Genomic DNA, 22,121 nt, shown 5'->3' with positions numbered 1-22,121 from the left:
AATCTAAACCTTTTTATAAACGTGTGCGACTTCATCACAAAATGCAGACTATGTATGATATATATATATATATATATCATACATAGTCTGAATTTTGATGGAATAAAATTAAGTTTACATTTGTTTGGCAAAGGGAAAAAGAACCATCACAATGCCTTTTTACTTAACTTTTATTTTAGACTCATGTTTATGAGGAATTGCTTCTGAACAAATGTAAACTTAATTGTATTCCATCTGTTATGTATATATATATATATATATATATATATATTTTGCCTACACTAAAAACCCGAATGGCTTCACACGTTTTAGCACTGCGATTAGCCTACATGTGGAATCTCATGTGGCAACCCCACAAACATTTTTGTTCATTGTCCGTTTATGACATCTGCTGGTAATTCTGTGTCATTGCACTTTTAGTATTACCCAGTTTAATTTTTTGAACCAAAAGAGAAGGAATACACTTAATAAAATGATTAAAATGGAGCACAGAGCCACAAAAGACAATTACATACTTGTTCTCTTTTATTTATGGCAGTAAACTTTAAATAACCTCTTAACATTCTGGAAAACCATAAAAGGTGAAATTGTAAATGTCTTTAACACTGCTTTTTTTTCACCGGAAACAAACTTAAAAAATCTGTTACCTGGGTAAAAGACATGTACCCAAATTAAATTTCGGAGACACTGAAATAACATAGCAAATTCCATTTAGAAATATTTAATTCCAAGTGGAAATGAGTTTCTGAATACTAGGAGCAGAGGTGATCGCTGAAATCAGTCATAATTGGACGCTGTCTGATTAATCTGTATCAAGCATTCAGTATACCAAGTTCACAACATGGTATCAATTGCTGTTGGTTTCAGAATCACCTACGTATGTGTGTCAACATACAGAGTACACACACAAGCATGCACACACTGGATGTCCAAACATCAGGTAAACGTATAAAGAAAAGCTATATAAAGACTTAACGAGCACACAGACACATGGGAACATTAATTATGCATAACACATATTGGCAAGGTTCTTAACCAAGAATTTCTCAATGGCTCTTTTTGCTGCAAAAATCTAATTTAACTCTGCCACAAGAAAACATTTGGTCCATAATATGAGATAACATACAAATGTATATTTTACTTGTTTCATTTGCTTTACATTCAGTGACATCTCAGAGCCCTCCAAGCACATGCAGCCTGGGACTGTAATCACGCATGGAAAAAATAATGACATTTTAAGTAAAATACAAAATATACTCTTTATATATGGTATTTATTGTACTTGTGGAAAGCCAATCATTTATAGCCTCCTGTCTACATGCATTAGGTGTTGTGGGGCTTCCATATAAAATGCTTAGCTCTGGTGGGATACTCCTTGGTTGCTATTGTCTGCCTTTAACTTCACGCACAATGTCCCACATTTCTTTGCTTATATACAATGTCTCAAATGGCTCGAAAGCAAGCTGAATATATTACTGACAGGTATTTTTCTGAAGCAGAGGTGAGGTCCCATTGAGAAGGTGCTGTTGTTGATGCGTGAAACAGCTGGGGAGGATCATACCCATTTGGGCCTCCAGGGACTCCATTTCCCCCATGAGCTAAAGTCTTAAAGGGGCAGTACACCCAACAATTAAATGAAGGCATGTTTCTACTTACCCAGAGTACTATCTATCCATCCAGATATTTTTGCTGAAGTTTGATGAATCTTCTAGATATTTACTGCAGCACATCCTGACACAACGGACCTCCGCGGCCCCATATTTTTGTGCTGCACAACGCGTTGATAATTTACATTCAAACTCCACGGCAACGTCTCTTTCCAAATATAATGCCACGGTTACTCAAAGACTTCCATAGGACTTAATTTGTGCATGCTTCCACCTAGAACTTACTACTTCTATTGAAGTAAGCCAACAGTGTATATCCACACGATCTCAACAAAAGCAGGCCAGTCGTTACAGTCGTGCTAAAACCTGGAAGTGAACATTTTTGAGCCTTGGGCTGTGTCCGAATCAGTGCAGTGGCCTACTCTTCAGTGTACAATTTGTGTATTTCAAAGCGGTTATGCGTTTTCATTCTAGTTTCAGACTAGTCTGCATGCATGAGACTTTGCTCGGGTATACACAGTTGGTGTACTTCGGTAAAACAAGACCTTCTTGATGAAACTGTGTAGAAATTAAGCTCTGAGGATGTCCATGAGTAACTGGCATTATAATGAGGCGTTGCTGTTGAGTCTTTCCAAATGTAGATTTTCAGCACACACTGAGCACCACAAAAATATGGCTCCCTTGAGGTTGGTTTTATCAGGGTGAGCTGTAGCAGGTATCTAGAAAACTAGAAAACTTATCTGGATGGATAGATATAAAAATAACAATTTCATTTTTGGGTGAATTGCCCCTTTAATACTGTGAATGAAAAGCCAATGCAAACTCTGCATGATCTTGGGTATCCATCCACAGGCACTGAGTGACAGGTACTAGGAATGACCCTTGCAGAAGCCGTGTGCACTTACAACAAATTACTCAGCCCTGGATTGGCCCTATTATCAAAATAGAGCAGGGGCGTGCAGTGTCCTGTGCACTTGCATACACAGAGCAGGGGAGAAGGCTCATGTGGACTTCCCTCTGCCTGATGGTAAAAACACTCAACAAGTGTTGAAATGACAGCTGAACACCCCCTCCAGTATGACACGGCTGGGAAGGACGAGGAGTGAGTGGGTGGGCCTTGGTATCAGATGAAAGGGTTTCGTGAAGTCCCTCTGCTGGAATATACAGTCCCCTAAGAGACCAGGAGAGAACATCTGTCAGTTCCGGAACATTCACAAAGCTAATGCATTAGGAATATTCATATTTGTCTGTGCAGGAGTTGTGTTTTGGGTGCTTGGGGGCATAACTCACAGTAAAGGGATTGACAGACACAGGGCCAGCAGCTCTGGGCTTGGATTCTGCTTTAGAGAAGGATGCAAAACCTGAAAAAAACAGAAAAATACTGGCTGAAGACAGTGAAGGCTGTTTATACTGTTCATACCGCATTGTGGCATTGCTTTCGAAACACCAGGAACATCAATTTGCAACCACTGATCTGTGAAGTAAGTTTCAAATCTGAAAGGCCCCATAGAAGTACGACCATTCTATGTAAATTAAGGGCACTGCACATGTTGGTACATGGTAATCATAGGTAATTATAAACTATGCAAACACTTCAGTTGCCTTGTGGACAGGCTGCTTGTCTATACAGAAGACAACTGTGAGAAAAAATGCACAACCAGCCAACAGATTTAAAAACGTATACCCATTGCTCACCTTTCAACTAAAGAGACATATAAGAACAGTGGGACACATTTCATTACATCATGCCAGTATTACCACAGCAAACCTGAGGTGGTATTTGTAGGAAAGTTCACACTTCATATGAAATATTAACTTTCTTAGAAATACACATCTAGAGGTTTTTGCAAATCCCTTAAGAGCGATAGTGGATGAGAGTGATGTTTTGGCTTAACCTTATGAACATCATCATGCTTTTCGAAGTAGTTTGGTCCATACCATTTGCCTCTTGGTTGCCGTTTGGTGGGGCGGGGAAAACACTTTGGGTGCTGGGAGCTGGAAAGCTAGCTGATTGTGGGAAGACAGCAGACGTAGGGACAAACTTATTGGAGTCACCTGGAGATGTAGAGACATGGATCAAGGTTTCTCAAAGCTGGCAAGAAATGAAAACACAGACAGACACGGAGCACAACAACGGCACTTGCCTGTGGTCGTGCTGTTAAAGGGATTGCTGGGGGAAAGGGATGGTTGTGGGCTGGCAGTGCTGGTAAATGGATTGGAGAATTCTGGAGAGAGAGAGACAATTTCAGGTTTTTCTCTTTCTGACTCCATATTTCTGTTTGTTTATTGGTGAAGCAGGAAGATTAACAGACAACTACTGTTGTGTGCAGTACTTGATGTTTAGATCCCTTAGCCTTGCTTTAACTATTTTACAGGAGAAATCATTTTAAAACACCCAATTTATGTCATTAATAAACCATATTGTTTGACCTTAAATTCAAACTTTCACAGCGGTCACTTTTTCAAGGAACAATGTGCACTGGATTTGTTTTATCACTGAAAAAACATATTTCAATAAGAATTACAGAATAAAATACTGTAAAACAGACAGACAAAATAAATAGAATTATTAATAATACAACATGTCCTACTTGGAAAGCTTTGGGGGCTGGAGACTGGTTCTGTGAGTCCAGGGGAACTGTCAGCAGCAAAAGGAGGAAGACATAAGGAATGGGGCCCTTTGTTTTCAAATGCAATGGAAGAACAATTTATATTTACATGGCATTTTCCATTACAAGTGGCAACAACTTTCATATGCTCTACTTTACCTGGTAGGAGTGGAGCTTGATGACACTCTGTTACCAAAGACTGTACTATACTGTGGTGGACCACCAGGGGGTGCTGTTGGAATAGAAGAGCATATATGTTTTAAACAAATGTGTGTGTGTAAAGCTTTAAGGTGACTGATAATTCATATTTGCAAAAAAAAAGGAAAACAAGGTACTTTGATGAGTTGAACTCAGTGACAGCTGACCGTAACTTGACCCATTATGGTGTTCATCTTTCAAAATTCATGACTACTGTGTGGACTTCTCGTTGGCTTGTAGGTCCAGTAAACACATGCACAATATTCCTCTCATATGCCGGACAGAGAAAAGACAGCTGGCACTTTACCTGCTGCTGAAGAGTCTGAGAAAACGCTGTCCAGCTGTGACAGGGCTGCATATCTATCCTGGGAGGGGGGGGCAGGTGGGGCAGGACCGGATTCAGGGTGCTGGCCAAGGCCCCCAAAATCTACACTCATGGATTTGGGGAACGCCCTGAAGGGGGCAGGGCCTCCGACAGAGGAGACAGATCGACCTGAGCCAATCAAAAACAATGAGTGCAGTGGCTGAATAATACAAATTCAGTTTACAAAATGTGTGCTTTTCCCAAAGGGCAATATAGACATTTATTTACAAGACATGAGCACTGCAATAGTGTTGTTTGAATAATTATCTGTGAAATCAGACCTATTTTCAAATCTCTATTTTGGCTTAGAATTCTATAACTGAGGTCAGAACTCTTTTATGGCTGTAAAATATTTTAATTAGCCAATATATGATATTGACACAATCCCACAGCTGTCAATATATGATATTGACACAATCCCACAGCTGTACTACAGCTTTCTATATGTCCCGTCATATTACCAGCATTTCAGTTTTACAAAACAAATGAATATTGATTTTATAGAAACACATTTAGTGATTTACAATCATATGCATTAAAACAGTGCTACTCAACTCCACGTCCTGCGGGCCGCAGTGTCTGCAGGTATCTGTTCCTACCGTGCACTACACCACCTGATTTCACTCATTATCTGACCTGCCTGGTTCAGATAAGGTAAGTTGTGAAATCAGGTGGTATAGCTCATGGTTGAAGCAAATGCCTGCAGACACAGCGCCCTGCAGGATGTGGAATAATGTAGCGCTGCATTAAAATGTAGTTACCAGCACAACCTCGATATAGAAGTAGTGAATAGAAAAATGGAAACACAAGTATTCCAAGAGTGAAAGGTTCGGGTGCTACCTCGTATGGCTCCGTACGACAACATGATTCACCTTAAGTGTTTTTTGGCCAGTATTTTGAGGAATCTGACACTAACAATATAAGATATAGCATGGCCTCTTCATTCACCTGATCTGAACCCAATGAACCATTTGCAGGATATTCTAGAACGATGCCTAAATCTTTCAATTCTATCAACTAAGTGCAAGTTGACTGCCTTTCCTGTGGAGCAGTGTTTTTCATTTATCTCACTGAATTCCAGATGCTGGTAGACTCTACACTGTGGTGCATACAGGCAACACTGCAGTTTACATGGCCTTTTCCATTTTTACTCATGACCTATATACGGCAATATCTATATGCAAGGAAATAACTTGCAAAATGAGTCTGATTTCACATGGAATGATGCATTCCCAAAACTACGCATTTCAATTTTTTATATAGAAAAATCTAATTCTCCATGCATTATTTATTAGAAACATGTTAAAGTATTTTGATCAGAACTGGAAATCTATAAAAATGTATTTGATCACTGTCTGATATTCACTCCAAATGGCAGCAGTAGCTCTTTAAAACGGTTCTACCCACAGGCCCCCCGTGAGCAGGGACCCCTCTCATCTCAGGCTTTCAACCCATTGCCCCTAGAGCAGAACAACCTATTTAATCCCCCAGTGGAGGCCAGGGCTAGCAGGAGAACACACACAGCATGCACAGCACCGCAGCAAGGGGCAAAAACACACTCAACCCACAGTTTGACTATATTTGCACTTATAGTTGTGGTCTTCTACCTGCTCTTTACCGAACCCACAGGGTAACATAGCCTAAACATAGTCTATGTGTCAGGCATGCAGAGTACCATAGAAGACATATTATTAGATGAGTCAATAGATAACATCTCCACATGTCAAGAAGCCAGACTATTTGAATGCTCAGTCTCATAACCACTGAGTGTAGGCAGACACTTTCTGGCAGGTATCATTATACACTGTAACACACTTGTGGAAAGAGGTCCTTGAAGGTCCTTGAAGTGTGTATCAGTATGCAGTAATACCTGTATAAAAGTGTCTCCCTATGCTCAGTGGCTATGAGACTGAGTATCAGGATATGGCTCAGATCTCATGCATCCATTAGCTGTTGGGCATGCAGTGTGTGCAGGTTTCCCATCCTGTTTGTAAAGTCTCTCTTAAAGAAAATATGTGCTAAGGACTTTAGCACTTGGAACTTTGTCTTACATTTTAAACAATACTACTAAATAAATAAAGAATATGATCTAATTCCCAGTGCTGCCTTTCATTTCCTTCAGCTTTCACTCAGCCCTTGCAAAGCTGCAGCACACTGAACGCAATTGATTCATTAATATAGCGTAATACAATGAGTCATTTCTCTATTGCTCACACGCACTCGTTTGGTCAGTGCCTTACCTAAGGTGAAGCTGTTTTTAAAAGTGCTACTGGCTGATGGGGAGAGAAAGAGAAGAAATGGGGAAAGAAGAGAAAGGTATGAGGAAAGAGCAGAGCGAGAGGATTCAAGGTGGCAAGGAAGGGAGACAAGAGGAGAGAAACGTTACATACATAAGTGAGGGCAATGTATTCATACCACTGTTTGATTGACATGTTGAGTGGGGGTGCATTTGGAGGGGGTTACCTGAGGGGCGGGGCAGAGCAGGGAAAGAGGGGGCATGGCTTTGGGGACCCATGCCAGGGGAAACCGTGCTTGGCCGCTGTCTCTCCAGACCACTTAGCATGGAGTCTGAAGTAGTAAAAGGCATTACTCACTGTACAGTTCAGTTTTGTGATGCCTAGGAAGTGGTAAAGAAAATGTATACCTTTGATTGGCGGGTCTCTGAAGCTCTGGGAGCGAGATGGACGGGCAGTGAAGACATCCGTACGAAGGTCTGCCGGAGAGACAGAGGGCGCTCTATCCCAAGAAGAAAGTTGAGACTGAGACTGTGGAAAGCATAAAAAAAGATAATGAAACCTATTTTGTCCTACAACATTTGCTTGAATGTTTTTATGCATATAGAGCAAATTGTATTCTACATTCCCAGTCTTTCTTTTATTCACTATTCATCCCACTGGTCCATGTTTTCATTCAATCTCACTATTCACCAGATGCCGCGCCCTATCCCCTGAATACCTCGGTCCCATTCCCAGTGTCAGTGATGCCGTGTCGTCCTCTCACCAGTGTCCGTGTGGGCCGCACAGAGGGGGGCAGGGGGTGGGACGCTGCTTGATTGGCAGGATGGGCGGATGGCAGAACCTGTGCCCCTGGACTCCAGGGCCCTTCAACCTCCCTTCGATTCTTATTCTTAGAAATGTGCCTGAAAAGAGAGAATCTCATTAACTTGTGTACGTAGATTGAAATCGAAACCATAATGTATGCAATACTTTCTACAGTAAGCATCGCTGCAGTTAGTGGGGAAGCAGACACAGAATCAGTTGAGGGCTATACGGTAATTTGAATCCCTCTAATTTACCATTTCTTCTTTTCATATTTATCCTGAAGGAATTCCTTTAGTCGCTGAGCATCTCTGGCGTCAAAACATCCATCTGTCTTAGGATCAAAGGCACACAACCATGTCCTCTTCCCTACCTGAAAATGAACAAAACAAACAGAGTCACTGTCATTTGGCCGGACACATGCACAGATCGAACACACAAATGTCTAATCTTTCCTGCTTCATTAATCAATTTGCCCCTAAATCCAGCCATAGCTGCCTACCTGAATATCATACCATAATCTGAAGTTCTCAGCATCATAGCCCCATCATAACTCATCAAAAATGCTTAGGTATATGCACTATATTATAGTTTGAAACAGAAATTGATTACCAGACTATTAGATTTTCACCCAACATCATTGTCATTTGTAAGCACACAGATATAATACAAGCAATATATTAAAATCCACAGTCTCGTAAAAATAACAATGCAATCAGTATTCTATTGAATTAGTTTCACCCAAATGTAGAATCCTCAACTGTGCCCCCCGTTACCACTATATCACTGGCACAAACCCAAGCATCTCTGCTCTCCTCAGATACACCTGCCCACTGGCCACAGGTCATTCTATACCCTACAGGCCACAGAGTACTACATGCCACTGCCCACTAATGAAAGCTGTTAGTGTTTGGGTGCCTGCCACATGGATGGAAGGATATAATGTAGCATTCATACCTGCTGGGATGATACAGATAGTGCCCAACAACTGCAGACTCCCAGTTACAGTCAACAATTAGCCAACAATTAGCCTTGACATGAAATGATGACAATAGGTCCCAGCCTGAACTAGTGACAAGTGCCTTTATCTAACTGAACCACTCAAGCACAGGATTTTTTAGTTAACAGGACTCATTGAAGATGCATATGAATTGGATAACAAGTCAAACTTAAGACTGGACACTATTGTTAAAGGCAAAAGACGTACTCACAAAAGACAAAGTAGATGTATAGTGAATGAACAGTTCATTAACTAATGGACAGAACGGTCACTACAGAGGCAGATAGCATTTGCATGTTCCCAGGAAACTGAAGCGGACAGGTCCCGGAGGCAGCTCTCCACTCCTCAGACAGGTCGGGCAATAGAACTGCATTCCTTGCTCCAGGCTGCTGTCCAACTGGTCTGACTGGTGATCAGGGAGTGGGAAATACATTCTTTTTAAGGTGGACAGAGTCTAGGATATATGACTGCTGTCAGACACAGGAAAAGCAGTCCTGCTAATGCATAGGATGCAGTATTTCACCCTTCAAACCAACAGCCAATCCCACGCTGGCTTTCTAGTTCTGGATGTGATGCTTTGACTTGTGGTAGAACCTATGCACTTGTAAGTCGCTTTGGATTAAAAGCGTCTGCCAAATGACTAAAATGTAAATGTAAATGTCCCAAGAATGGATGATGTAAATGCCTGCCCTTTCTTGAATTTTCCACATTGCTTCTCATTCCTGGATCTGAAAGTACTTTAGATGTCTGGGAATATTATTTATCTAGTGTGTCAGCAAAATGTAACACACATGGTATGGATCTTTCATTTTAGAATAGATGAAATGTGGGCCCTGATATTGGGCCCAAGAGAAGATAATCTGGGAGAAAGGGCATCAAGAAGTCATAGAGTCAAACTGCCACTCACCTCATTGCCATGGTTTTGCAGAAACTCCACTTCCTGTTGGGAGAATGTTGTCATGGAGATTGACTTGACTCTGTGTGGAGGGTTGAGTCCTCTCCTGAGAGACAGAGACAGAAAGACAGAAAGGCAGAAAGAGAGAGAGAGAGAGAGAGAGAGAGAGAGACAAAATTAATGCAGACAGAAACATGCACATCAATAGAAAGAGAGAGGGGCCTGTATGAAGGGAAAACAGATTTGTATAGATGAAGTGTCTGATTGGTTGGGTTGCGAGAGAGAGAACAAGTACAAATGAATGCAGGAGAAATAAATGCATATTAATATCAAACAATAAACTGTGAAAACATCCAAGAAGAACTGTGGAGCATGTTAAACAATAGTGACTGATTAATTTGATATATAGTGAGGGAGAGATAGGGAAGTGGAATAGGGTTATTCAGAAATGCAGGCAACCACTCAAGTGAAACAACGGTCATATCATCAAGCAAAATAAAAGTAATCAGAGAATCAGACCATAGCGTGTATAGGCCTCGTGTGAACTAGGCTACTCTTTCCTTTCCATTTTCACTTCAAGTTAGTAAAACATGAATATTGCGAAACCACATTAATCTTGTTCAGAGACCCCACTCCAGCAATTCAGTAAGATCTTGCGAAATTTAAATAGCCTAATCCAGGGCCACGCGCTGGAACATGCATAAGTACAAGAGGGCTAAATGATGTCAAACCTGGCCTCTTGACGAAATGAAACGTAACACATACGTGATAAACAGGACGCCTGAAAATAATAAAGTAGTAATTATATGCCATGAAAAAAGCAAACAAGGACATCAAGATTTCAATGCTTCAGGAGAAGAGTCCAGCAGAGGCTATCCGTAATTCTGGTGGTGTATGTGTACATGTATATATAACCAGAATTACGCAATATTAGTACCTTAGCAGATGTTCTCATTGAATTGCATACAAGCCTTAATCATAATAATAATAGCCTAATAATAATTAAAGTGTTAAGTGTTCTAGAATATACCACACGTCTGGGCTTTTCTCTTGTATGCATCCCATACTCACAGCATTCCAGAACACGACGTGCAGACGAAGCAGCCCACGGTGATATCGATGTAAGTCACCCCGGGCTGACTGCACTCGAAGCAGTGCTTGTTGACTCCAGACTGGGCGAGCTCCCGGACCTTGCGGGCGCATATCTCTTGATTATCCCGGTGTTTTCGGTTCGACATACCTGCCTGTTTCTCGACCCCCTCCTTTTACTCGGGTGGAGACGAGTAGTGGTGGTGGAGTGCAATCGTACAGACCCTCCGCTCCCCTTCTCTTCCTTCTCCTCGTACAAGTGTATGTAATTCACGCCCGCATAATGAAAACGATTATGCGGCTCGCGTTCTTACGGTTTGAAACCGATATTTCACGTTCGTAAGCTACTTCGGGTCTGAAGCGAAGCTCAATCGACCTATGCCAGTTTTACTATGTCATAATTTATGTATTCATCGCTGCAGTATTCGAGTAAAAAATCTCTGCTTCTCACTCCGTTTCCACTGCTGTTTTCCGTGCACCACACTGACACACGCACACCCCCTTTTTGCGTATTCTTTAGGTTGGTCTTGGTCTGTTGTTCCAGGAAGACGCGGCGATTTGGATTGGTGACAAAATATCGGGATCATCAGCTAAGACGAACACTCAGCCCAGTGAAATCAACACAAACAAATGAAAAGCAACAGCAGTAGAATATAAATTAAACAGAAAATATTGCTTTTACAATAGCAAAATGTTCCATTGTTAAAACAGCCTAGGCTAACCAACATTGTATTTCGCATAGGCCCATATCAGGTAGACTATGTTGCTTTATTTTTAATGTAGGCTAAGTTTTGAAAGCTGTCGCGGAATCCCACGCCCATTGTAGTAGGCTAGGCTATGACGTGCAGGCTGAAAAATGTTGTCCTTTTGTTTATTAACTCTTGTATAGCCTATAGAGAAATTATCTATCATCTATCTTGTTTAACGTATGCAGTAGGTTGTTATGAATGATAGTATTTAATCCGTCCATGTCAGTTTGATGGTTAGGACTATATGCTATCATGCCAATCAACGTTATCAGCGTGTGTCTGACTAAGGAATTTAATTAAATCATCATCGGCAGCCTCGGCTAGCCTACATGTTGCATTCCAGGCTCGTTCCAACCAGTGGCTACCACAGCATGAGCAGCACGCTGGATCCTATAAATGTTGATACAGAAAAGTCTACACCAAGGTCAAAGTATTTTTGAATAGACAAAACACTCTTTCCGTTGGTAAAGATTTATACGGGTTATGTTCAGTTCCCGTTATCTAAGAGAAACTGCTGTTATCAGTCAGCCATACGTGGCCTGCTGATAACTAGAATCAGAGAATGGTATTAGCGTATTTTGGTCACAAGGGAGAGCTACTCGCCTTCCAGATTGGCCGAAAGCTGACCGCCCCCTATTTGTAGCCTACTGCAGTCCCATATATCATCCGATTCCGTTAATTTTTTACGAATCTGTCTCCATATGATATACATTTAAATCCAAGGGTTTTACAACATGAATGACAATATAAAGGTTACGTGTCCGCTGTACGCACCTTAGCCCACAACATGCTAGTAGCGTCCGTGGAAAATGCGTGTCTGGGTGAGTGTGACGAGACACTGAGAAAAACGCCCAGCTGCTATAATAATAGTCTCAGGCAGACAACCGCAGGCTGGGTCTACTGCTGTAAGCGCGCCCGTGGTTAGAGTAGCCTGGTGATAAATCCCAGGGCGGATCTATTCCCGTTGCACAGATTTCTAAATTGCTATTTGCGATTTCTTCCCAAGTGCTACCACAGCATTATTCTGCAAGACTGTTCTGCGCCTTTCACATTTCCTTCTGCGCCCCGCTTTCCTTGGCCCTCAAACTCTCATGCCGGTAAATTAACTGTAGGCTAATTGTTGCATGTTATAGGTTGGCAAAAAAAATTCTTGATTACAGTTGATGTTAGTATCCCCACAGTAGGGCAATTTGCGTTGGAACCGAATCTTTCGTCTCTGTGTGATTATGCAGTGGTTAAGTGGTTAAGATTCAACCGTTTAAATGTTGGATGTTAATGTAGTACATTAAGCTCATATGGTTGTTCAGTGTGCTTCTTGGGGACTGGAGTTTATCCCGATGTAAGCAACTTGATGTGTAAGATCAGTAGCCTACAACCGAGGAGGTCACACCCTGAAAATGAATAACCCTGCTATTATCTGCCAAACTTTCTCACGTAGAATAATTGCGACATTGTATTTGCTGGTACACCATTACATCAATGTCACAAGTGTTAGCTGAGTAGGCCTACTTGCTTTTTATCAAGGATCTAATTAGGTCATGAGCGCACAGCTCTGCTTGGGTGTGCTATGCAGTAATTTTCCGGCTCTGCCCTTTTGAAATCAAGAACCTGATTTGTGTTTTAGGATCATGGTGTTATGCCTCCTGACTGAATATGATGTGTCTGGTCCTGTTGTGATCATAGTACACGCATACATGCAGCCAAGGAGTTAAACCTGTCAAACCACATGATCAAGTTTTCCAAATCACTTATTTAAGATTGGCCCATTATTGTTGATTGCACGAGAAAACCCGAAAAACCCTGGTTATCAAAAAAGAATAAATAACAAATGTACATTTTTTATTTTGAAATTCTTAAAAAGTCTTAAAAAATCTAACAATGGGCATAATTAAGTCTGTACTTGAGAATCTATCTGGTTTCAGATGTATTTTAAATATACCATTATTGGTATATTTAAAAAACACACACACACACCACCCCCACCGCAATGCATCCAACCGTCATCATATCATATCAGCCTAACTATGTGCTGCCTTAAACTAAACTGAATGCACTGTAATACTTCAGGATATATGCACACCCGGAAATAGTGCAGGGAGGGAGGGCAAAACGGGGTAAGCGAGAAGGAAGAAAGGAAGAGAACCGTTTCTATGACAGCCTCGCTCCTCCGTGGCACCTACCATGCCTTCCGTTGATTTATTTTAATTAAGTTACTTTCCATGGATATACACATATTTCCTTTTCTTTTATGTTCCTTGACTTGAACTTCTGAGGCGCATCGCTTTTTCGATTTTTGGCAGAAGAATCGCGCGGCACAAAAAGAGGGAAAGAAAATCGACTTATAGCTAAGTTTCTGGTACGAGTGTCTTAAGCCATCTTTTAGTGTTTAAAATCGCCGTAAACGACTCTCAGACTTATTAATGCGGGGTTCTCTGCCATTAAAGGTAGAGGTACCAATTCACTCTCCTCGCCTGTACAGTAGGCTATCGGAATATGTATTCACTTCGAAATAAGTTAGAATAAAACCAGTTTCACAATACTGTCACATGCAATTTTACAGTACTGTCCTGATGTACCTATGTAATTATTAATACAGTATTTTCACTTTGTTCATTTGTTCAGTAGATTATGAGAAGCTGGCTCGCCTATATCTAGTGTGATTTTTTGTTGTTGCTGAAAGACGTTTTCTATCATCGAACTAAAAAAAAACACCTGCAGCTACGACCGCTCTCGCGCGTACAAGTGTTTTCATGTTATTGCCATCATTATCATTATTTTGTTTACAACCGAAGAATGACCGTCAAACTGGATTTTGAGGAATGCCTTAAAGACTCCCCCCGTTTCAGGTAAGTTATTTAGCCTAAGCCTAATTGTGCCTGCTGCATATGTTGCCTGCTGCTATTTTCAGCTCCACATAGTTTGTCTTTCCACGCAAAACCAAGGCAATATAAAAGAAGATCTTTTTTTTTTTTTTTTTTTTTGTGTTACAAAGGACAAGATAAAGTTTGGTCACCGTCCAATTATAATGCCACGAGCATACAAGTTGCAGGAGGCCTTCAAAAATTAGAGATTTCGATATTCACGATTCCAGATAACTGAAACGTCATCGACATAAACGCTGTAATTAGATAAAAAAATTCAAACCCTTCAAAGAATTCCACAGCCTTAATATGCAGTGTAGGCCTATATAGCACAGATATAGTTATTTGAGCGACGTAGTCTGTGTTCCGAGGCACGTACTGTTCCAAGTTTCATGTTCAAAGACACTAACTTGAACAGAAACTACAGATTATTAACCCAGGCTGTAATGGTTTGAGCATTGAAGAAAAATATTCTGGCAAAAATCGAATTTTCAAGATCAAATGCATTTCTCATACCATCTGACTACACAGATTGTGGACAGTATTGTATTTTTTTTAATGGTACAATTGATGTGTTCAAAAAGTATATGAGCTATTTGTTTCTTTCTCAAATAGAAGGCTCACATAGCCTTCTCTTCAAGCCTTTTCTGTCATTTGGGATGTTTGGTGGTAGACATGGCTCAACTGCAGTGTTCTTACAACACATTGAAGTGTTGCACAACATTTCAGTGCTTCTCCAGTATTAAAGTGTGTGTGTGTTACATGCTTGCCATTGTCTTTGGGAGACAAAATTGTGTTTGTCTCATAGAGAGAGAATAAAGGTCTTGCAGCAATTCAGTTTGAGCTGAGAGACGACATGCATGGTGAGGGGTTATTCCAGTTTCAATGTGGTTGCAAGGCAGGGCAGGCCTGGTAATTCATTACAGACAACACAATTAAATAAAAGACACAGATGATTCAACCCATCAGCAATGTATTGTGCTTTGAGGAAAACGCTAACATGAATCAGATGTGTGTAGAATGGCTGTCTGGGCTCAGTCAGCATCAGAGAACAAGGGGAATACCAAAATGGCGAGAGTGCAGATTGCGTGACATACGACAGTAGAGGACATGGTGACAGGAAGGCGTGCATGCTTCTCATATACAAGGAGATTACATGCTAACTGTAGTACATGAAGGCTTGAAAACCGATGTTAGACATCATGAATGTGGTGCATTGTCACCTTGAATATAGCCTTAGTGGGCCTTGGGAGGAAAAGTGAGACTGGCCTTATTCTGTGTGTTCAGAAAGGTTTTTCCTTTATACTGTACAGAGCTGCAGGGTATACACAGAAATCCTTGAAAGTTGCATTTGTCCAAAAATGAAACGGGTGATGGACTGGTTCCTGAAAGTCTGAAATAAAAGCAACCAGTTGTTTTGGGTGTGGCTGTGTTTTTGGGATGGTGTTTCTAAGGGTCTGACAATATTCAGAAGCGCTCTGCTCCTGGCTGGGATATATGTGGAATGTTCAGCGCTGGAAAGTTTGAGTGTTGTGGCAGAGCTGCATGCTGCAGCGGTGAGGTTTAGTGTGTGACGGGGACCAGCGGGAGGGGTTGCAGAAGTAGGCCGTGGGAGGGCATTGCAAAGTCTCCAAGACATAGAAATACCGCAAGAGACATGAAAAAAGATGAGGGGAGGACGGAGAGAAGGGAGAAGGGAGACGAGGCTGCGGACGGAGAGTGCCGGGGCCAGTGAGAGCGGGGCACTGCTCAGACTGCGGCTTCCCGTTGCCAGGTTACCGGCAGCGAGGGGGAGGTGGTGGAGTGCAACAGGAAGTGAGGCGTGAGATACTGAGGTGATAAACAGGAGACAGGAAGTGTGTTTGGGGGTGGATCACTGCGGAAACCCAAGGTCTCTTTCTCTTGCTCGCTTGCATTAACTGTCTCAGCGGCGCATTGAAATTGATAGATGATGCAGGATATGTGTCTGCGGAGCAGGGTCTCCACTGTGAGACGGCCATGAAGAGTCACAGTGTGTCCCTTTTGTGCCAAGGATAGGCTTTCTCTTCTGAAAACATTATTGTCTGCAGCCTGGGGCAATCCTTTCACAAGGATTTAAGCACCTCTAAATTGAACCCAACCAATCAGACACAAATCTGTTTTCTTTCATACAGGCCCCTCTTTCTTTCCATTGATGTACATGTTTTTTGCATTCATTTTTACTTTACTGTCTGCTCTCTCTCTCTCTTTTTCTCTCTCTCTCTATCTCTATGGAAGGTACTAGAAAACCACAGGGCCATGTGCTGTACTGTTAATGTGACAGGGAGACAGATGCGATATGAGAGGAGAGACTGACTCACTGACGGGGACTCAGACACCCCATCGTCAGACCATCTGACTGGCAGAGGCCACAGACACACACACACACACACACACACACACACATACTCATAAAGCCACACACTCACACAGACATCTTTGTGTGCACACACCGACTGTTATTCATTTAATTGAACCTTTACCATAATGGCAATCCTCATAATAGAGAAAGGCACTGTTCTCAGATGGCCACCACAGTGTTGTACTATACCAGGCTGAGTATCTGCAAAGTTAGTATTTTCTCCTTGGGATTAGGTCTGTGTGTTAAACTCACCAGTAGTTCTGAAGCATTTTGGTAAGCCAGACACTGCTGACTTCGTTCAATGAAAAATCAGTGGCCAAAGGTCCTGTTATACGTCTTTCACAAATGAATGGATGCCCCGGCATTCTGTTCATAAAGCATCAATGGTCTTTAAAGGGTGAATTAATTTCAGCAAACAAAAGATACAAAACCACCCGATACTTGTTTTAGTTTCAGTATTGTCAATGTTATTTAGAAGAAGCTATTTGTAATACTTTTGTATTTCTGTTGTGTATTTAATGTTTTTTTCCTTCTAGGGCTGCCATTGAGGGGGTTGAGGGAGATGTTGGTGAACTGGAGACAAGATTAGAGAAGGTGAGAGAGGGGGCTTTACAACGGTCTTCAATATTAAATTGCTGAGTCACTAAATGTCAATAAAAATGAAAGGAAATGAGAATTCATTTACACACCAAACACACCAAATTCACACCAACTTATGCAATATTTCAACAACAATTTTGGTTAAGCATTAAGTGCTTGAGAAGTGTCCAGGGAACTGAATTTTGTTCATTAGCTGGTTCAGAAGTGGCTGCGATGTCACCACAATATACAGGTGATGAACCAAAAAAATGACATGCAAGGTTGGGCCACCGCAAAGTGGCCAGTATGTCAGGTCTGTGTGCACGAGGTTCTGTAAATCTGGGATTCTGCAGGAGGAAAATGATGCTAGCCTTGCAGGAGAAATCAGTCAGAATATGCCTGAGGTTGATGACAGTGGGAAATGCAGTCTGTCATTTCAGAATTTCCTGTAAACAGTTGATATCCGGTGACTCTGTTGGCTAACGTTGTTGCTTCTCTTGCCTTTGGGCGATTATTTGTGGGCTGTGGATGGGGGTATTTTCAAACACTCCTCTCTGCAGGATATTCTTTTTGTTCACATGAGGTGAAGAGGATCATCATTAAATAATGATTCACTCCAACTTGGTGTATTAATGCATCCAAACCGTGGAAGAAAATGTGCCCCATCCCGTTTCAGAGTCTCCATAGTTGGAGCACTTTTGAGTTGCGTTTATTTTACTCCCAGTATGTCTCTTAAATGCTTGCGTGTGTGTGAGTGGGTGTCTGTGTGTTGCACATTGGATTTGAAATAAAATGAATATGAGGTTCATGTGCAGATGGTCAGTTTTACTTTGAGGGTATTTATGTCCATAGTGGTTTGCATCTTGCGGTGAACCCTCTGAGGTTATGCTGGTACAGTCTTCTTTCTATGGTAGTCTATATCTATGCCTACGTCCTGGGGAGTGTTCTTGATCTGTTTGATCTTTTAATTATTACATTACATTATTGGCATTTGGCAGACGCTCTTATCCAGAGCGACGTACAGTTGATTAGACTAAACAGGAGACAATCCTCCCCTGGATCTTATTGTGGCTACACTGGGATTAGAACCACCAACCTTGTGTGTCCCTGTCATTTACCTTAACCACTACGCTACAGGCTGCCCTATTTTTGACCTTTCGGTCATCCATTACAGTTACTACCAGGTTGTTTGCTATTGCTGTGTTTACCAGTGCATTCATGCTTCCAATTTGCCATTTTTATCTGTAAAATGTTATCTGAAGAGTTATCTGTTTGACCATGAGTGGTAATGACATGTGTTCGCTATGTGTAATTGGAAATGAAATAAAAAAACACTGGACAAAGAAATGCTTGCTCTATGCATTAGAGTGCTCAATTATATATTTATTCACTTTTGTTTTATGCTCAAGGTACATTTATTACATATTTCATTTATTATTATTATTATTATTATTATGCCAAAAAGAGATATTATTGTGTTAAGAACAAATTATTGCTTTAATAATTAAACTGTTTATAAATGCAGTATTTCCATAATTTGTGCCAGTACTTTATGTACCCTCAGTGAGAAATATACAAGGTAGACCTGTACACCAGCTTGTACAATTCAAATATTTAATCAGTCAATCATGGGGCAGCAATTAAATACATAAAAGCATGCAGACGTGATCAAGAGCTGTTTTTCAGACCAAATTTTAGAATGGGGAAGAAAGTGACTTTGACCGTGAAATAAATTTTGGTGCCAGACAGGGCAGATTAAGTATCTCTATCTATTACTGCTGATCTGTAATCTTCATACCTAACCAAAAAAACATCTAGTGAGCAGAAGTTCTGTGGCCAAAAATGTGTCAGAGGAAAAGGACCAGACTAGTCAAAGCTGAAAGGAAGGTGACAGTAACGCATATAACTATGCATTACAACAGTGGTATGCAGAAGAGCATCTCTGAACACACAACGTGTCAAACCTCTAAGTGGATAGGCTACAGCAGTAGAAGACCAATAAGTCTAAAAAATAAGTCTAATAAATACCTAATAAAGTGCTCAGTGAGTGCATATTGGCTTGATGAGTTCAGTAACTAAACACTGTGGATGAATAATACACCTCCAGGTGAATCTGCATGGAAATTTGACTGTTCCTTTTAGTTAACCGTATCATTTTCTTCATTCCGCTTCCCCCTATGTATTTTGTGGGAAAAGCCAGTGACATTATTGAATCTTTGCACATCCTCTTCCACTAAAGCCAGCCTTTAATGAGAGGTGGTTGTGGTGTTTGACGGTCACACATGCAGGGGAACTGGAGCAGCATCTGGACCCCATTGTTACCTGAAAAAGAGGAATCTGAATATTTATCAGTCACACAGGCAGGGTTTCATTCTGATTTCCTATTGGTGTTCGCACCCGACCTCAATCACCATTTCACTTTTCATACCAGATGTGAGAGGAACATGAAAAGGGCACACAAACTTAAAATAATCAGCAGTTTCACTTGTGCTTCATATTTATTCATGGATACGTGTGGCTTGAAATGAATTTGCAGCTTTATGGAAAACTCAGTAAATACTGCTTATTGTTTTCATAGGGTGAACAGGCTGTTAAAATGTTTAGAACAGTATGTAAACCAGTCAGTTCCCCTGGGGTTTATTTTCTCATAAAATAACAATATGGGCCTTTAAAATGGTAGTAAATGGCAATGGATATACTGCTAGGCGATAACCTATTTTTTTGTGACATTAAGTATCTGTGCTTGGAGCAGTGCCAGTTCCATGTAGTTGCTTAGTTCCTGCTGCTGTAAGAATGTGTTGTGCACCTGTTGACACCGATTCTTCTGCACTCCTGCTCTGCCCAGTCCCAAGGACAGGGAGACAGTGATTATATCTGCAGGCCCTCTTATTTACGTTCCCTGTTCAATCACTTTTATATTTCTCTGTATGTATATAGTATATGCACACATGTTCCTGTACTCCGTCACCGCCTGCTACCCCGCTCCCCCCATCTGAATTTGTGTGCTGCCATTTACTCAGTAGCTAGTCCAGTGTTAATACTTTACACATTATGCTCTTTTGTTATTGTCTTATTTGCTTGTGTAGACTGTGTGCATATGCTCTGATGTGGGTTATTTTGTGTGTGTGTACTGTATGTGCCCGCATGTGTGTATTCCCTTTTGTGTGTGTGCATGTTTGTGTTTGTGCTTGCATGTTTGCATTCTTTTAGTGGGTGTGTGTGTGCGCGCAAGCGTGTGTGTTTTTATATTTATTTTTGTTTCACCTTCATTCAGCTGGTGAAGCAGTGTAACTCCATGCTGGAGGCTGGGAAAGTGTATTGTCAGAACAGCAAGAACTTTATCACGGGACTGAAGGAACTGGGGCAGCACTGTGTTGCAGACAGCATGCTGACGGTAAGGCTACCTACCCTGTGCTGGGAACAGTACCATAAGGAGTATAACCGTACTGGGCCAATATCACTGTACAGGGAACCCCCGCATTGCTCCAGGGGGATTGTCCCCTGCTTAGTCTAATCAACTGTAAGTCACTTTGGATAAAAGTGTCAGCTAAATAACAAATTATTATAATTATTTATAATTATTTATATATATATATATATATATATATATATATATATACATACATACAGTGTATATATATATATATATACATATATATGTATATACAGTGGGCTCAAAAATGATTGGCACCCCTGACAGAAAATTAACAAACAATACTCAAAAAAATTCTAAACAATATATTTATAGACAAACTCGAAATACCAACATGTGATAAATACTGTGCTATATTAATGTTTCAATGGAACCAACAAAAATCATTTACTGATTTAATTAAAAATCAATTTCCTCCAAATCAATGTTTCACAATTATTGGCACCCTTAAAGATTATTGTAAATAACACCTACCAAAATTAAACCCGCTATTAAATTCCACTTATTTAAGTTTATCTATGTGTTAAGGAACTGTATTGAGTGATTACATCACTTCCTGTTTCACTAGGGTATAAAAATGAGGTAACACAAATGCAATATCCCTTTGTCATCCAACACCATGAAGAAAACAAAGAATTGGCAGTTCAAAAGAGGCAGATGGTCGTAGACCTTCATAAACGTGGTAATGGCTACAAGAAAATTCACAAACGATTGAATATACCACTGAGCACTGTCAGAGCAATTATAAAAAAGTTCAAAAGATGTGGAACTGTTGAAAATCTCATGGGTAGAGGACGCAACTGCATCTTGCCCCCCAGGATACTGAGGAGAATGGTGAGAGAAGTAACAAAATCCCCAAGGATCACAGTGAAAGAATTGCAGGCCTTGGTGGCATCTTGGGGTCACCAGGTTTCAAAAAGCACCATCAGACGCCTCCTCCAAAACCACAGCCTCATTGGAAGGGTTCACAGAAGAAAGCCTTTTCTGACCACAAGACACGGAAGAAAGCGCTTGGAGTTTGCCAAACGTCATTTACATTATGACGAACAAGGTTCTCTGGTCAGATGAGATCAAAATTGAACGTTTTGGTCAGATACAGCATCGGTATGTTTGGCGTAGGAACAGAGATGCATACAAGGAGAAGCACCTCATACCCACAATGAAATATAGTGGTTTGGGGCTGTTTTAATTCCAGAGGTCCAGGGGCACTGGTTAAGATTGATAGCATAATGAATTCCAGCATGTAACAGGCAATTTTGGCTGAAAATGGTTCCCTCTGCCAGAAGTCTGGGACTTGGTCGTAGGTGGACTTTCCAACA

General features: G+C 41.0%; 2 protein-coding genes across 6 annotated transcripts in view; one reads left to right on the top strand and one right to left on the bottom strand.

Moving 5' to 3' along the window:
- Positions 1-512: 512 nt before the first annotated feature.
- agfg2 (ArfGAP with FG repeats 2) lies at positions 513-11,791 on the bottom strand. Of its 4 annotated transcripts, none has more exons than XM_061236736.1 (14): positions 10,783-11,791; positions 9,724-9,817; positions 8,074-8,189; positions 7,734-7,917; positions 7,423-7,543; positions 7,242-7,346; positions 7,019-7,051; positions 4,722-4,907; positions 4,376-4,448; positions 4,199-4,245; positions 3,752-3,832; positions 3,546-3,662; positions 2,898-2,968; positions 513-2,778 (listed from the first exon to the last, which is right to left on the bottom strand). In XM_061236736.1, the coding sequence occupies exons 1-14, from the start codon at positions 10,947-10,949 to the stop codon at positions 2,731-2,733; spliced, it is 1,443 nt and encodes a 480-aa protein (XP_061092720.1). In that variant the 5' UTR covers positions 10,950-11,791; the 3' UTR covers positions 513-2,730. The 4 variants fall into 4 exon arrangements, with proteins under 4 accessions (XP_061092720.1, XP_061092723.1, XP_061092722.1 ...); XM_061236739.1 differs by having other exon boundaries at positions 10,952-11,791; XM_061236738.1 differs by having other exon boundaries at positions 7,779-7,917; positions 10,783-11,789.
- Positions 11,792-13,673: 1,882 nt separating this feature from the next.
- acap1 (ArfGAP with coiled-coil, ankyrin repeat and PH domains 1) overlaps positions 13,674-22,121 on the top strand; it is a 28,815-nt gene continuing 20,367 nt past the window's right edge. The window contains exons 1-4 of one of the 2 annotated variants that reach the window (XM_061234307.1): positions 13,674-13,905; positions 14,342-14,395; positions 17,327-17,384; positions 20,644-20,763. In XM_061234307.1, the coding sequence (XP_061090291.1) occupies positions 14,343-14,395; positions 17,327-17,384; positions 20,644-20,763 (231 nt within the window). In that variant the 5' untranslated portion in view covers positions 13,674-13,905; position 14,342. Of the gene's footprint in view, positions 14,396-17,326; positions 17,385-20,643; positions 20,764-22,121 lie in introns of both variants that reach the window. The other variant, XM_061234306.1, reaches the window with a different exon arrangement.

Source organism: Conger conger, chromosome 3 (assembly GCF_963514075.1).
Source record: "Conger conger chromosome 3, fConCon1.1, whole genome shotgun sequence".
Classification (NCBI taxonomy): domain Eukaryota; kingdom Metazoa; phylum Chordata; class Actinopteri; order Anguilliformes; family Congridae; genus Conger; species Conger conger.
The sequence above is the reverse complement of the archived record's forward strand: the minus strand, read 5'-3'. Positions and strand labels throughout refer to the sequence as shown.

What these genes read in the sequence shown, in the direction of transcription:
- agfg2 (XM_061236736.1), bottom strand. Translation starts at nt 10,949, where the DNA reads ATGTCGAACCGAAAACACCGGGATAATCAAGAGATATGCGCCCGCAAG. An exon ending in TGCTCTGCCCCGCCCCTCAG is followed by an intron (nt 7,052 to 7,241) that starts GTAACCCCCTCC and finishes TCTCCCCATCAG; the next exon opens with CCAGTAGCACTTTTAAAAAC. An exon ending in CGGCAACCAAGAGGCAAATG is followed by an intron (nt 2,969 to 3,545) that starts GTATGGACCAAA and finishes TGTTTTTTTCAG; the next exon opens with GTTTTGCATCCTTCTCTAAA.